Source organism: Podarcis liolepis (genome assembly GCF_965112155.1).
Source record: "Podarcis liolepis genome assembly, chromosome: 14".
NCBI classification, from domain to species: Eukaryota; Metazoa; Chordata; class Lepidosauria; order Squamata; family Lacertidae; genus Podarcis; species Podarcis liolepis.
Genome location: NC_139569.1, coordinates 23,817,189 through 23,834,042, shown reverse-complemented (window position 1 = coordinate 23,834,042; position 16,854 = coordinate 23,817,189). Strand labels below are relative to the sequence as shown.

The 16,854-nt window shown below is 45.8% G+C and overlaps 1 protein-coding gene across 6 annotated transcripts in view; it reads right to left on the bottom strand.

Moving 5' to 3' along the window:
• Positions 1 to 16,854, bottom strand: part of LOC310692739 (testis-expressed protein 2-like) — a 30,102-nt gene that overhangs the window by 2,315 nt on the left and 10,933 nt on the right. For 4 of the 6 annotated variants that reach the window (XM_083473912.1, XM_083473913.1, XM_083473911.1 and 1 more), the window contains 10 exons: positions 11,215 to 12,587; positions 9,618 to 9,818; positions 7,982 to 8,294; positions 6,715 to 6,947; positions 5,620 to 5,766; positions 5,223 to 5,322; positions 4,361 to 4,493; positions 3,018 to 3,155; positions 2,067 to 2,279; positions 1,598 to 1,718 (listed from right to left, as the gene is read on the bottom strand). In XM_083473912.1, coding sequence (XP_083330038.1) covers positions 1,598 to 1,718; positions 2,067 to 2,279; positions 3,018 to 3,155; positions 4,361 to 4,493; positions 5,223 to 5,322; positions 5,620 to 5,766; positions 6,715 to 6,947; positions 7,982 to 8,294; positions 9,618 to 9,818; positions 11,215 to 12,561 — 2,946 coding nt within the window. In that variant the 5' untranslated portion in view covers positions 12,562 to 12,587. Of the gene's footprint in view, positions 1 to 1,597; positions 1,719 to 2,066; positions 2,280 to 3,013; positions 3,541 to 3,926; positions 4,494 to 5,222; positions 5,323 to 5,619; positions 5,767 to 6,714; positions 6,948 to 7,981; positions 8,295 to 9,617; positions 9,819 to 11,214; positions 12,588 to 16,166; positions 16,267 to 16,854 lie in introns of those variants that run through there. The other 2 variants (XM_083473915.1, XR_014518874.1) reach the window with 2 other exon arrangements.

Here is a 16,854-nt window from a genome sequence, read left to right as displayed (position 1 = left end):
ACTGTCGTCTCTATGGGCCCCTCCAGAGTTTGTTTATTGAGCATTCATCTTGATACACTTCCACAAAGCTAACACTGAGGTTTGAGAAGATCCAGACTTCATTGAGCACCCATTTTCTCCAGTGCATTTCTCTGTCACTTTCAAAACCACAAGAAGTATGCGTCTGTTTGCTTTTAAAGTGGTTTCGTTGCACTTTGATCCACTTTCCATGTGGAAGCAGAGAGCTCCAGTATGTGCTTCAAACCCTCCTGCGAGGAGGTAGCAGTCTGGAGGCAACCTACGGTGGAAATGCGCTTAGCAGGAAACTCATTGATGTGTCTGAACAGGACAGGGCAGCTCCATCTCCTCTCTCCTCTCTCTAATGGGTGCCACAGCTTAGTCCACCTCTTGATGTCATTACACCAAGGATGGGCAGCCTTCAAGTTTGCAGGCTCTGCTTTGCTGTGGTTTTTTACTGGAACCCCAGGACCCACCAGCCAGGTGCACAATAGTGGCTGGGTGGGACACTGTCTTCTCAGAATTACCATATTTTTCGCTCTATAAGATGCACCCGACCATATGACGCACCTAGTTTTTAGAGGAAAAAAGCAAGAAACAAGAAAGCAACGCAAAGCCTCTTGAGCGAAGAGGCAGGAGCGTTTCCGCTGCACTCAAGAGGCTTTACATGGCTATCCCTGAAGCCAGGAGAGCAAGAGGGATCGGCACGCACCGATCCCTCTTGCTCTCCTGCTTCAGCGATAGCTGCACAGCCTGCATTCACTCCATAAGACACACACACATTTCCCCTTACTTTTTAGGAGGGGAAAAGTGCATCTTATAGAGTGAAAAATACGGTAAGGGACAAGGTGCCTTTGAATGCTCAGCTCAATAAGTTTTCAGTGCCAGAACAGAGTTTGCACACTTTGTGCAAAACCCACTTCTGGTTCCGCTACCACCACCAGCATCTCCCCCCAGCAGGCTTTTTTCATCACATGGCAGATTCAACAGGAAGGCTCCATTCAGGGGAACTGTAAAAGCCCACTGATAAGAGAACACCTGTGTTGCATGCAGAAGTCCCCAGGTTCAATCCCCTGCAGCAACTTCAGGTAGCGCTGGGAATATGCCCTGCATAAAACAGTTGAAAATCCCTGCCAGTCATTGTAAACAATACTAGGCTAGAAGGACCAATGGTCTGACTTGGGCTAAGGCTGTTTTCTACGCCCCAAGAAAGAAGGACTGTAGCTCAGTGGTAGAGAATCTTGTTTCTATGCAGCAGGTCCCACTGGCATCTTCAGGTAGGGCTGGGAGGGACTCCTTGTCTGAGACCCTGGAGAGCTGCTGCCTGTCAGTGTAGACAATACTGAGCTAGATGGACCACTGATGAGACTCAGTACAAGGCGGCTTCCTGTGCTTATAGCTGTTTTGGTAAACAGCCTTAGCCAGACCTATCCTTCAGCAATCTGTCTCATTGCTTTCAGAAAAGTTGGCTAACCAGGTGGCCATCATGATTCTATGATTCTATAATCTTGTGGTAACGAATGACTTATTAGACTCCATTCCTTGCTTTGAGCCCAGCAAGCCTATTTTAGGAACCTGGCCTATTTCCGGAGACAGGTACCTGGAATTCATGCTGAAGCTTCTTCTCAATCCATTCTGTGACATGGATGAAGGTGACCTCTCGTTCCCCCAGCTTTGGGCGGACCTTCACATCCAGCTGTGGTGGAGTCCGGAAGCTGTACCTGGAGCAGGGAGGCAGAAAAGACTCATGTAAACTCTCCCTTTCCCTCTGCAACCATTACAATGAGCCCATCCTTACATTCTTGGACGCCCCCACCCCACCAGTGATTATTTTTTTGCTAAGAGATGAAGCACTGAAGTAGCCTGGAACATATGCAGCCCAGTTCTGCAACACCATCTTGTGGACTTCTCTGGGCTACCCGGACTGCCATTGTTAGAGAGCCTGCTCTGCTGAGCTAGATGGACAAGGGTTTCTCACTTGCCTTCCCTTTGCCCCAGTCTGGTCACATAGTACAGGCCCCAGCAAACCCTTTGAGGCCTGTTCCCCTCTCTGCCTTCTAGCTTCCTACCAGATTCGGTCAGTTGGGGGCGGTGGGATGTTCACAGCCAGTGTGCCTGTCAGCTCTTGGACCTCCACCGTCAAGAGCAAGGGGGTGTTGGAGACCTCCTCTATCTTCTTCTTAATAAACTCGTTCTCGGTGGCTTTCTGGAAGTACTTGGACTTGGCAATCTTGTCCACAAAGCGTAGGATCTTCCGGCTGGTGCTGTTTCCGCTGACGTGGCTGAGAGAAAACAAAGTCAGGGTCAGCCTTGGCCCACGAAACATAGGCAAGTCTTGGGCAAGGGACATATGCCGAAGTCAAGGAACATAGAGTATGTGACCCCCAAAGTTGCTGAAAGTGGCAATTTGGTCAGTGTAGATTTGAGTTTGTTTGTTTATTTGCTTATGACATTAATATCCCGCCTTTCTTCCAAGGACCTCAAGGTGGGGTCAGAGGCACCAGCTTGCGAGGGTGTTGGGGGGGGGGAATGCCGCATGTGTGGCATCATGCGTGACATTGACGTTGCGTCATGACATTGATGTGCGTGGCGTCAGGATATCGGGAGGAGCTGTGTGTGTGTGGCTTCAATGGCAGGTGGCTTCTCCTTCACCTCCTCCTGGTGCCACCACTGGCAGGAGGCTGCTTCAACCCTTCTCCTCCTCCATGGCAGGAGGAGGAGAAGGAGCCAGCCAGTGGAACCTCACCACGCTCCAGGTTTTGCCTCTGCACTTCTTGGACATTGGAGGTGCCCAGCACCTACCCCAAAAATATTTGAGGGGTCCAAAAGGGCTCGGCCCCAGGAGCCGGCACCCCTGGGTGGGGTTCATAGCTCTCCCCTCCCCATTTTTGCCCTATAGCTGCAGGGGCTGATGGGAGTTGTAGTCCCAAATGGCTGTGCTTGGCTGGGGCTGATGGGAGTTGTCGTCTAAAGCATCTGGAGGGCAACAGGTTGTTGGGGGTTGTTCTGTGCTGTCTTACCCTTCAGCCCCAGGAGGGGTACCCCTTTCTCCTGGGACCCCTGAGGGCTCCATGTTGGGGATGTCTTCCTCGTCCGAGGACCCAGCGCTGGAGGACTCTGCATCGCTGTCAGCCAGAAGGACTAAGCGGGGCTTCACACTGCAAGGGGAGAAAGAGAGAGAGGACTCTAAGCAACGTAAGGCATTTGCAAGCGCCAAGGAAGGCCTGCCCTTGCGCAATGCTGTGTGCGTCAGGGACTGCCTGCGCTATGTAATTCCTTTCCCCTGGGGATTAAGAAGGTGCATCCTGGTGACTGTGACCTACATAAGAGGATGAGGTCCAGAAGGGAGTTTCTCAGCAGCCGGGAGGAAACGGCTGGGGAGCTTTCAAGTCAACCAGCATCTCTGTCTGTGGAGTAGCATTCCCGCCTAGCAAAACACCCTCGGCCACTGAGTCTCAGCAAGGGAACACCTGGCTTTCTTCCTACCATCCTCCTAGGTTCATTTTCTCAGGTTCATTGTGCTTGTGCTTTCTGCATTAGCTGCTGGAGAGAGAAATGGGTGCGGAAATTGCTTGTATCGCCTGGTTTGTCCCATGTTATAAAAATACAATCATGAGGTACGTCACACCCAAATTCAACTGCCTGTGGCAGCTGCCTCACTCGATCTAATGAAAGCACCAGTTCTGCCTAATGATTTCTAGCTCCTGTTCTTATTCTTAGCACCTTGAAACTGAGCTCCTTTTACTAACCAGAGAAAGAAAAGGTGCATTTGGTGCAAAATTGTGTTATTTTATACATTTGCCAAACCACAAAAAGGCAAAAATAAAATAAAAGCCTGTAGGTGTCAATGCCATTAGGTAATATCAAGCCCCCGCCTCTCTTTCTTCCAGCTATTTACTCACCAAAAGTTACTAATGCCAACTACATACCAGAGAACCTACGCAAACAGTCCTCACCACCCTGTAAAATCAGATCTCCATCTTGATTAAACGATGGACTCTTTCCTAGAACCAATAATTCTCCAGCTGTCCTGCCTCCTGTTGTGGCAGATGAGGACAGATGGTTGATGATCCCATCAAACAGATGGTTCAGCACAATCTCTCAGAGAGAGCACAAGTTGCTTCTCATTCCTGCCGTCCCCTGGCCTGCTTTTATCTGGTTGAAATGTAACCTTCGCTTGGCTCGCCAGGCCTGTAAATAGATCCTTTGCCCCCATTAGTGGAGTTGTCTAATCCGAACTTTTCCTAAGAGGCTATTACGGCATATCATGATTTTCCAGGCTCTTGTAATTAAAGGCCAGATTTGTTGAGAATGGGGAGCTAACACTCTTCGGACTGGTGCTGGGCTGGCGGGCTGGCCTTACCCTTCCCTGCCGTCCTCTGCCTTTCCACTCTCCTCTCCCAGGGCTTCTTTGCCTAGTTTGTACAAGTTCATCTTCGTTTCCAGGGTCATCTGCAGGGATCCACTGTAGGTCACTTCCATGTCCACCCAAAGCCCTGCAGAGTGGAGAAGAGGACAGAGGTGGTCACTGCCAAATGGAGATCTGCATGGCTGTTGAGAAGGGATGAGCCCTTCTGTCAATGTGGGTTTCTCTCAGTTTCTCATTCCCCCCTCCCCCAATCGTAAGCATTGTTTGGAGAACTTCATTATTTCATATACAGTGGCTATATATTTCATACACACATATACTCATATACATGCATAGTTGCTTACATATTTAAATTCACTGTCATCTGGGTTCCTGATTATTTATTTAATCTTTTTATCCCATAACATTTATACGTTGCTTGACTGTAAAGGAAAACCCTCAAAGCGGTTTGCAAAGAGAATAAAACAATAAAATCATCAGTTAGAAAAGAAGTAAAAACAACTCTTTAAAGCGATATAAAATTGGCAATCACCTAAAACCAGATTAAAGCATACATCAATATTCTTTATGTCTGGGTAGGCTTGTGTAAACAAAGCAAGGTTTTAGATGATGCCCAAAAGAGCACTGCGACGACACTTGCCTGATGTCAATAGACAAGAGAGTTTCAGAATGTAGATGCCGCCACACTAAAAGATTGATTTCTCACAAATGTGAAACAGGTTTTATGTTCCTGTGACTTTGTCTTTTTGTCGTTCATATTTGGGGAAACACTCCTTTGAGGGGAAACATATACAGCCCCACCACTAGAGGGAGGCAGTGCAAATCTGTTCCCCCCCTGCATGCTGCTACAGCTCACCTCGGTAGTCGATGGTCGGGCTTGACGTGCTGAGGATTTGTGGGATGGAAGTCCCCATGTCCAGTTCAGTGAGTGTGAGCTCGTTCATGAAGTACGGCAACTGAGTTAGACCAAAAGAGAGGAAGGAGAAACAACAACAATCTGGCAGGAATGGAACTCAAAGAAAGGCAGAAACAAAAAACTACTTTCCAATGAAACGCCAGTATATGGGGCAAACCCCATCTTGAAAACTTGGAGAGCTGCTGCCACTCAGTGTAGGCAATACTGAGCTAGATGGCTCTCATTCAGTATGAGAAAGAGTCCTAGGTTCCTAAAAGGAAGGTCTACAGCTCAGTGGTAAAGCACCTGCTTTGGACACAGAAACAGAGGCGAAGAGAAAATGGGCCAATTTCCTTACCTTGATTCTGCCTAGTTTCTTCTGAATCTTGTTTGAAACTAGGTCTGCCCAACATTTTTCCCGTAGGAAGTCCCAAAACATTCTCCCAAGCACCGCATTGGCCCAAGCCGTGTTTGTGTCACTCGTGACATTTGTATCCCCAAAGAACTGAAAAGAAGGAAAAGGGAGTCACAGCACTACAATGTCTCTTAAATTCTGTATAGGATCATCCAAGAGCAAGACATTCTAAACACCTGTAAGTGCTATAACATGTGTTATTGCTCTAAAACATTTCTGTCAATAGATTGAGATTGGGCAGGTGCCTTCACTATATTCTTTTAGACGCCTGCTGAAAACATTTATGTTTCTGTAAGCCCACCTAGCCATATAATTCAGCTACCTATGTTTGTTTCGAAAGTCTTACCAAATGATCTGTGTTTTAATGGCAATGGTTTCATGCATATTTGCTTTTCAATTAATTTGTGGATTTTGGCTGTGTTTTGAGCTCTTTGATCACGTGGTTTATAGATCTTCTAAATAAATAAGTAAATGATGTTGTTTATCCTCTTTGGCCTCCTCCAAAAGCTGAACAGAGTGTGTCTCCAAAACATTCTCCCTCCTCTGTTAATTTTGTTGAGTGTTCACTAGAGAGTCACTGAAGGTTTGCCAAAGATCTGCCGCATATTTGTAATCTGCATTTGGCATCGAATTCTGCTTGATTTAACAAAAAACCATTGTATGTGCTAAGACTTACCTTTGATTTAGGGCAGGCTTCCTCAAACTCAGCCCTCCAGATGTTTTTGGCCTACAACTCCCATGATCCCTAGCTAGCAGAACCAGTGGTCAGGGATGATGGGAACTGTAGTCTCAAAACATCTGGAGGGCCGAGTTTGAGGAAGCCTGATTTAGCGTGAGGACGTAAGGGCCTAACTAGACAGTATACATAAATGTGCAATGACCTCCTTTTATTTCTTTTTAAACAATGCAAGCAGTTTTGGGGACAAGTGACTAACAGGAGGGAGTGTTTAACCCCTTTGCCTTCCTTCCCCATGGGGGATGACATTGAAAGCATTTCCCTCTTTCTGGATTACCTGGTAATCTCAGAGGTTTTCTCACCTTTTTGGGTGTTGGGCTGCCTGCTGTACTGTGGGAGGGGCTCTCGGGTGGGCTGGAACATTTCCCTGTTGGGACTATTCGGGACATGTACATGTTGTAATCCAAAAGGAGCTTCTCCCGGACATTAACAACCAGGTCCTTGGGCTTGATGAGAGAAAGGAGGTCATCAGTGCTGCCTCTGCTGCTGCCACTGCTGCATGTCCCCTTTCCTGATGGGCTGAGCTGGTTTAGACCTGGCCAAGAGAAAGAGGGGGAGATTAGAGCCTTGCTGCCTTCGGTTAAAGCAGGAAACTGGGTTTTAGCCTCGGGTTTCTGAAAATCTTTATCTTCTGTTTCTTGGCAAATGTCTTGTTCTTATGAATTAGAAGGTAGTCTTATCAGTGTGTGGGCAATATCTGATCAATTTCCAATGCCAAAGGAAACGCTGAAGCATTTCCATTGCTCATACTCTCCTTCCTCTCCCGGCTTTAGCGCTTGCACCACAGTTTGTCCCTTCCCATGGCTAGCAAAAGCAGAAGGAAGTGATGCAAAAATTGAGGATTTGGGGACTAGGGTGTAATGTCTCCTGCCTCAGGAACCCAGTGCTGGCAGGAGGAGGATGCACCAGTCACCCCACCTGAGGAATAGCCCTTTTACACTGCACCAGCCTAAGGACATGACTCTCCCACAATGTCTGAAAATGATTTCCTAGCAGCCTCTCCTGCTCCGCCACCTTGCAGGAACCGTTGACTATTCCACAGGCCCTTTAAATGCCATAATCAGCCTTTCCAGAGGGGTGGAGTCACTGGAGGGTCAAGCCCAGCAAGCCCTTCTCAGATAACTCTAAGCCAGGCACCCCCAAACTCGGCCCTCCAGATGTTTTGGGGCTACAACTCCCATCATTCCTAGCCAACAGGACCAGTGGTCAGGGAAGATGGGAATTGTAGCCCCAAAACATCTGGAGGGCCGAGTTTGGGGATGCCTGCTCTAAGCTTTCGCTGAGGCAACATCTTCCCAGACGCAGCTAGCAGGACTCACTGGTTTTGTGAACAGCATCTCAGGAGTATCCCCCCTAAAACACCCAAGTTAAAATGAGAGAAAAGAAAAGCTTGTGCCAAGCACATTTTTGTGTGTGACTGGAGACCCTCCAAGTGTCTCTATTTCCCAGGGACAGTCCCAGATTTACAGAAGCTGTCCCAGTTTCTGATTCGATCTCAGAATGCCCCACTTTTCCTCAGGACATCCTTATTTTCATCAGAGAAATGTTGGAGGGTATGTTGGAGCTCACCTGTGACGGCGTTACGCTGCTCACAGCTTTCTGCCCGGGAGGCCCTTGCAAGATGCTGGAACCATTCCTCCTTGTCTCTCCCTGTCCTGCCAAAGAGGTAGAGAGTCCTTTCCTGGGGCTCAGCTGGATGCGTTGGAGGGGTCTCTTGGACTGGAGACAGCCTTCTCTTCATAGCCTTCTCTCTTGAGTGCTCCAAGTCATGCTCACCAGAGCCTTTGCTACTTGAGTCGTCTTGCTCTGGGAGGAGAACGCAGATGGGGTATTTCTTGTTCCACATCCTCTTGCGAGCCAGCCCAGGTGGGAAGAGGAAGACCTAGAGCACCAAGGGAAGGTGTAAACTCCCAGGGGACTGCAAATCATACTAGTAATTGTTCAGTATATGCTGCAGTAGTACCAAGCTGCAAAGATATCGCTTCAGGCAGAGGTAGCCAATACAGTGCCCTCCGAATGTTCTGGACTAAAATTCCCATCAGCCCCAGCCAACACAACCTATGTTCATGAGTGGGGGGAGCTGTGTAGGATTTGGAAGGCATGACACTGGCTCCCAATGTCCTAGGCTACGGGATCAACTGTTTTTATATTCCTGCATTGCAGACAGTTGAACTAGATGACCCTTTGGGACTCTTCCAACTCTACAATTTGATGACTATGACTTTATTCATAATATTATTTCATGGAGAACTTTTGAAACAACAATGGAACACTAGCTCCGCTCAAGGCATTATGAAAAACAGCAACGACTGACAAAAGATAGGCATAATATACTACAAGGACAGGAAGAAACATCATGGACAGAATAATTGCCACACACAAGAAGAACAAAGAGAGAGTTTGAATGCTTCGCCTGTAGGACTATAAATCATTTAATGTGTTAATGCGAATGGAAGTCATTAAAACTGCAGTTGCGGTATAAGGGTTTGTTATTCTGACTGGAGTGTAATGGAAATTTATAAGATTTTGGAATGCAGGAATATAGTAAATCATCAAACCATCATTCTAGCATGCGGGGGGGGGGGGGGCACCTAAATTGTATAATTTGGCTTTTGAATGACTGGCATTATTAATGGGATTATTGTTATAATGAGGCTTTTCTTGGATTATTGTAACTGAAAACTAATAAAAAAATTATTAAAAAAAATACACATTATTATTTCTTTTTGCCTTTTACTCCAGAGAGTACCCAAGCGGTTCACAACCAACAGCAATATAACAATAAATAATGAAACATCAATCAAATGCACCGGTAAAATTTTACAGTTATCGTGAAGCTAACAACTGGCATGAATAGCCTGGCAGTGCTGGTGCAAATCTGAATGCCAGTTGCTGGAAACCACAGGAAGGGAGAAGAGCTCTTGTGCTCAGGTCCTGCTTGCCTGTTTCCCACAGGCATCTGCTTGGCGACTGTCAGAACAAGATGCTGACCTAGTTGGGCCATTGGCCTGATCCAGCAGGCTCCTCTTCATGTTTCCTACTTTGGCCTTTGCCTTGTTTGTACGAAATGCAAACGGCATGCTACTCAACAGGTAACCAAGCACCTGCTCCTTGTCTTCCTTCCACCCCTTGCTGTTTGCTAGCCCACTATTGTGAGCGAGCCCCCGCCCCTGTAGTTTCAACTCCTTGCCCATCAGTGTCTCACCTTTGCGCCAATCATTTCATAATGGCGGTGACTAACCAAAGTCACCTTGAAGTCCTCTTCCTCAAAGGTGGCTCGCCGGGGGATGTTGTTCTTGGGGTAGGAGAGCGTCATGCTGGTGTCTTCCAAGGTCACGAACACAGAGTGGGTAAGCGATGGGTGGTAGATCTCTGGATCGTAGAAATACATTTCATTCATCCACCCCTGGAAAGAAACAACTCTGTTTAGAGTGGGGGAGGTAGCCAGTCCACACAGTATAAAACAGAGGGAGCAAACGTGAGGCCCTCCAGATGTTTTCGGATGGACTCCACCTCCCATCACACCTGAGTCCTGCAACAGCTGGAGGGCACCACATTGGATACTCCTGGTATAAAATTGTGTGTTTTATGCTGTTTTGAATGGAATGAGGGCCGTATCCAGTGTTTGTCCTACTCAGAAAATGACCCACTGGACATGACAAACTTCACTAATTTTCATAGGTCTACCCTGAATAATCAGTGAGTTGCAGACAACCCTTAGCCTTTAGACTGTCTTTCTAAGAATGCATTGATTTGCATTTTAAAAATTATTATTAATAACAATACTGCTGTGTTGTGAGCTACCTTTGGAAAAGCAACATACAAATAACAAGAAATGAATACATAACTTTAATAATAAGACATAATAATATAAATAAATATTTAACAGCCTTAACAGCAAAACAACAAAAAATGATAATAATAGTGTGTCGCCGGATTAATCGAGGGTGCCTTTTTAGTTGATTAAAAAGGTTTCTAATCAATTAATCTAATTTATTAAAGGGGATAGTCCTAGTTTTGCTTCTCAGTGGAAGGATTATCTCTTCTAGTGGTGTGTGTGAGAGAACTGTTTCAGTGTTGAACAAATCCATGTTGAGAGAGGAGCATGGGAACATTGGGGTTGTTTTTTTACTACCAGCTCTTCACCCTAAGGTCCTAAGTCAGGTTACGGCACTAAAACAGAATATTATAAACAACTTAAAGCAACTCCTTAACTTTCCTCCTCGTTGCCTCTGATGGAGACTGTGCAGCAACAGGATGGGAGATGAAAGCCTCCGCCTTTGTTGCTTGGCAACCATTATTCGTGCCTTAAGTAGGCCGACACCGCCTTGAAGCTAAACCTTTCAACCAACTGGACGGCCAATTAGTCAGGGGGGAAAATGGCACCCCAGTGTTTTTCATTTCTTTTTCTTTTTCATAAGCTCTGGGTTATTCTGGTTAGTATAGTTTCTTGTGAAAAGGTCAGAATCTTAGGTTGTTGTCAAAATGTCAACCTGCCCTGCCCAGTACAGCTAACTATGTATAATTTCATAAAAATTTTAAAAATATCAGTTGAGATGTCTGGAAACAAATGACAGTGACAGGATTTTTGTTTCAGCATTCTGCCTCAGATTGGTTCCACTGGGGATGGGCTGTAGCTCAGAGACAGAGCATGTACTTTGCATGCAGATGGTCCCGGGTTCAATCCCCAAGTAGGACTGAGAGTTCCCCGGCTAAAAGACTGGAAAGCCACTGCCAGTCAGTGTAGACATTACGAGTCTATACGGGACCAATGGCCAACTTCCGACACCCCTATCTCCTACCTTAAGAATGTTGGGTTCCTGGGGCTGCTGATTCAGCGTCTCTGATGGCAGCTGGTCTAGAGATGTCTGCCTTTTCCGTGGAGACAAGGAACGCTTTGGCATCATCAGAAGAATAGTGAGGAAGCCCAGCATGAACCCACATGCCAAGCCAAGGCAGAGGCCTGAGATGTAAGGAGGCAGCGGCAGCACAAAGTAGTGGTAGGCCAAGATGGCGACGCAGACAAGCGCTTTGCATGGCACTCTGCTACAAGGCTTGGTGGGGCGGAGGATGTCCAGAGGTGGAAGCATCTGCACTTCCTCCGTGCCACTGCTTTTGTCCGCAGCAACCTCCACCACTTGGATGACATCTCCATAGGAGCAGATTTCATACTGGCAGTTCAAGGAGGCACCCCATTTCTGATCACTGGGGCAATAGTCCTCCACTTGGCTCCTCCCAGATGGCTGTCCTGGAACAGCCCCATGCAGATTGGTCTCTTGGGTGGGGCTCTCCTTGTCTTCCAAAATGGTCTCCTTGCTGTGGCTAGAAGGGGAATCGTGGCCGTGGTTGCCAGAAAGTGGGGATCTGTGTTTTGGTGAAACATTATTCTCATCCCCCATGATTTTGCTGAGTCTGCTAAGGGGTTCATGCATGGCCTCTGAAAACCGCCTTTTCGTGTCCTCAAATTTGGCTTCCTGGGCCTTGAAGAAGCTGCTTTTGCTCTCTGAGGGGGAAATGTTGGGGGAGGAGGGAGCCGTCCTAGAATCCCCATTTTTGCCCTTGGGATGGGTGATCTGCCGCCATCGATGGACATTGAGCTTGGAGTCGGACTTGGACTGTGTCACCTCTGGCTCCAGGCGGGAAATCTCAGTTGAAATGGATTTGACCAAGCTCAGCAAAGGTTGGGGCTTGAGGGAAGAGGCATCCCGGGGCTCAATTTCAGTTGAGAGGGATTTCACTAAGTTGATTAATGGCTTGGGGCCTTGAGGGTTTACAAGGCCAGTTGATCTCTGGGGTGATAAACTGGGTGAACTGGAAGTGGGGAGGGCGGGCAAGAAATCCAGTTCAGGAGGAGACGGCAGAGGGGATGGCATGTGGAATGTGGACTCTTCCTGATGTTCATCCTGTTTCCCAATATCTTCACACATAGAAAAGTGGTTGGGTGAGTCAGGAGTTGCATCTTCCTCATCATCTAAGGCAAAGATCAGTTCATTTCCATCTACACCTTCCCAGTCATCTTCTTTGCTGGGAGCAGCAAGGTGGTTGGCTAACTGTTGGGAACTAGCAGGTTTGCCTTCCTGCTGAGGGTACGGTTGGGAAGAAAACTTTGCAGTCAATGGACCAAAAGTGATTTGAGAGTGGTCAGCCATCTTTCACATCCTCCCTGACACTGAGCCTGCAAAAGTGACGGGAGACATTCAGAGACATGCAAACCTCCAGATTAAGCCTCATGGAATAGAAATATACCTCCAGCCCCAAATAATCTCATCATGTAAGGCATTATTCAGTTCCATAAATTTTTACAAACTACGGTATTGTCAGCCCCTGTGCTCGTGGGCATATAAAGCCTGAAAAAACTCAGGTCAAGGTAGCCTGAAGGCACATTTCCCCACAGCTAGACTCACTCCATCATCAAGATCTTCTAAGGAGGCCCTCCTAGCTTCCTCAGTGGTGTAAAGCTGGTGCCCTCCAGTTATTTTGGACTACAACTCCCACCAGCCACATACATTCGTACCTTGGTTTTCGAACAGCTTAGTACTTGAACGTTTTGGCTCCCGAACGCCACAAACCTGGAAGTGACTGTTCCGGTTTGTGAACCAGTTTTGGAACCCAAATGTCTGACGGGGCGTCCGCAGCTTCTGATTGGCTGCAGGAAGCTCCTGCAGCCAATCGGAAGCCGTGCTTTGGTTTCCAAATGTTTGGGAAGTCGAATAGACTTACGGAACAGATTCTGTTACAGATAGGTAGCCGTGTTGGTCTGCCATAGACAAAATAAAAAATTCCTTCGAGTAGCACCTTAAAGACCAACTAAGTTAGTTCTTGGTATGAGCTTTCGTGTGCATGCACACTTCTTCAGATAGCCTCTGGACCTGGTTCAGAAGCTGCAACTGATGCAGAATGCTGTGGCATCTGGCTGACCCTGGCTGCCCATCTACTACTGAGCTAGGTATCTGAAGAAGTGTGCATGCACACGAAAGCTCATACCAAGAACTAACTTAGTTGGTCTTTAAGGTGCTACTGGAAGGAACAGATTCTGTTCGACTTCCAAGGTACGACTGTAGTTGTAGTCCAAAATAGCTGGAGAGCAGCGGTTTTGCAAAGGCTGTCCTGTCCTTGAAATGCCCTCCCATAGGTGATACAGCAGGCAACAGTGGTGGAACACTTTCACTGTCTAATGAAACCACATCTCTGACCAGGCATCTCCAACAGATGCTTGTGGGTTTTTTTTAATTGCCTCTGGATCATGTTGCTAAGTTTTAAGGAGTTTTTCACTGATTTTATTGCTGCGTTATTTCCTTGCTATAAACCACTTTGAGATATTGTCTTGAAATAAAAAGCAGTTGAGAGATTATTTTAAATAAGTAAAAATCATTGTCTGGACTACATACTTAGCTTCGTTTTGCAGAATTTTCATGGCCATTTTCTGCCTAAGAATGCTGGGAATTGTAATCTGATGAAATGGTTCTAAGCATTATCTGTAGGAAATCCCAAACTTCCTCAGTAACTCTCTCAGAGTGGAAGGGGGGGGGGACAGGGACGACGAAGCTGTGGTACAGATCTGCCTGTAAAGTGGAATTCCACAATCTTCCTCATTTTTGAAATGGCAGGATCTTAAAATTCAACAACAGAGCAAGATGTGATGGCAATTCAGACACTATTCGGTGGTCTTTTTCCCCTTTACTTCCCTACCTGCATTATTTAATCAATGCATAAGAAGAAGAAAAAGAAGAGATTATCAAAATAAAACTTTTAGCCTTAAGGCATATTCAGGGTAGATTCCCTGAAAGTAATAGATTTAAGTCAGTTATGCCTATTTATTTCAATAGATTTACTCTGATTATGACAGTTTCAACTCTTTGTCTTTTGGGACCATTGATCTTTATAGTAACATCATCTATATTGCCAGCATTTGGCTTTACTGGGAACATTTATTCCCTTTTTTTTTTTTTACTGGGAACATTTTTAATTGAATCACACTTTACCAAGCTGTGTTCTGGGTTGTCATCGGGTTTTCAGATTTTTTTAATTTTTATTTTTAGCTTTGTAAACTTTTATTTTTAACTGACTTTAGCTTTCAGCAAGAGTGACTCATGCATTGTCACATTAATCTTAAATCCCTTGGGGAGTTTTAAAAAGCAATGAATTAAAAATAGGTTGTGCTGCAAGGGAGATTCTCTGCTGAGAGTTCTATTGGTAAAAAGTTGTTTAAAAAACAATAGGTCAGGGATACACACAACCCTGGTAATACTCCTAAAGGTCAGAACATCAGAGTTCTGACCTTTAGGAGTATTACCAGGGTTGTGTGTATGTTTGAGATTCTGCATTAGAATAAATACTGAATGCTTCCTGAGTGCAAAATTCATTGTCCTCGGAATATCTGCTTCCATTATTTTTTTTAAAAAATCAAGTTTCTACAGATCTCATCATGGTTTTCCTTTTTTGCACATAAATTGGTTAACTTGGTGCAGAAATTGATAGGGTTCCCCCATATGACAGATATATAGAGTATTCATCTGGATCGGCCTATGAGGTGTTTATATGTTTATATGTCTTCCCATTAAGGCACCCTCCCATCCATGCTTTCTAGTGCATTCCCTTGTCATTTTTACAAACTGCAGAAAGCCCAATTATTTTTTTTAAAGAAGTTTTGTTACCCTATGGCAACTGAGTACTTTAACCCACTTTATGATGACACTTAACCTCATCACTGTAACCCATACGTTGGCAACTTCAATCCTGGATTACTGCAATGCGATCTACTTGGGGATGCCCTTGGACCTGGTTCAGAAGCTGCAGCTGATGCAGAATGCTGTGGCATCTGGCTGACCCTGGCTGCCCATCTACTACTGAGCTAGGTTAAGAGTCCTTATCTTAATTTGCAAAGCCCTGGACAACACAGGTCTAGGGTACACCAGTGACCACCTGAAGCCTTATATCTCAGCTAGATCACTGAGATACAGTGGTACCTTGGGTTAAGTACTTAATTCGTTCCGGAGGTCCATTCTTAACCTGAAACTGTTCTTAATCTGAAGCACCATTTTAGCTAATGGGGCCTCCTGCTGCCGCCACACTGCCGGAGTACGATTTCTGTTCTTATTCTGAAGCAAAGTTCTTAACCTAAAGCACTATTTCTGGGTTAGTGGAGTCTGTAACCTGAAGCGTATGTAACCTGAAGCATATGTAACCTGAGGTACCACTGTAATCTGCAGCAGCATCTCTGATCATTCCCAGAACTGGGGAGGCTCATCTGACAACAAGAAATCGAGCCTTTAGTTTCATCTGCCCAGTCTTGTGGAACACCCTGCCAATGGAGATTCAGCAGGTGTCTTCTGTTTCAACATTTAAAGGCCTGCTGATAACTTTCCTATTCCACTATGCAGGCAATTAAGATGTAACCTTCTACAGTAGCTGGCTGATTTCTGATTTTAACTTTTTGAATATATATTTTCATTGCATGGTTTTATGTACAATTGTTGTAAACTGCTCTGACTTTTTTTAAAAAAAATAGCAGTATATCAATATTTTTTAATTAAAACAATTGCGCAAACCTAAATTACCTGGTATAACCTCTCAACAAAAAAAAAAAACAAAACCCCAGAATGAATGCTTAATAAAGATCGGATGTAGTCAAACCTCTGTGTAAACTCTGCACAAGCAAAGCTGGATGAAATGGTCAATTAACAGGTCACTTGGATGAGCTTCTGGACAGATGCCAATAAGCAAAGAGGTGCATGTGGAGGCTGGGGCAACTCACCCTCTGATATTTCACTGGGACAGGTTTTTCAATGCCCAGGATTGCTGCCCAGGGCACTTTCCCATCTATTGTTGTTGTTATATGTATACTGCCCTATACCTGCAGGTCTCAGGGCAGCTCACAACATAAAATCAAAATATATGAACACAAAATACATAATAAAAACAAGAACAACCCAGTACTTTGCCAGCACACAACAAGGAAAAGTTTGCTTCGCCTTCAGAACATTCTTTGCGTTTACTCTGCCAGGACGCACATTCTCCCCTGATTTTCAAGCTGGAAACCTGCTTGCTCCTTTGTTTATTTCTGGCGAGCTCTTTTAAGCACTTTACTGGCATGAATTAATCAGAGGCTGCAATGCTGTTGCCCCAGCTGCCTTTCTCAGTCTGCACATTGTAGGGCCTCCATGTTCCTTACATTTCCCCAATCCCTCTTCTTCATGAACAAAATGAACCTGAAATAACGTCTCCAGTCTATCTGGGGATCTATGAAGAGGCAACAGATGGGGAATGGCACCAGTGGAGTGTAGGTTTAGGAACACAAGAACACAAACAGCTGCCTTATACCAACTCAGACCTTTGGTCCCTCTAGTTCAGTACTATCAACACTGACTGGCAGCAGCTCTGCAGGGTTTTAGACGAGTCTTTCCCATCCCAGCCCTACCTGGAGATGCCGGAAATCAAACACG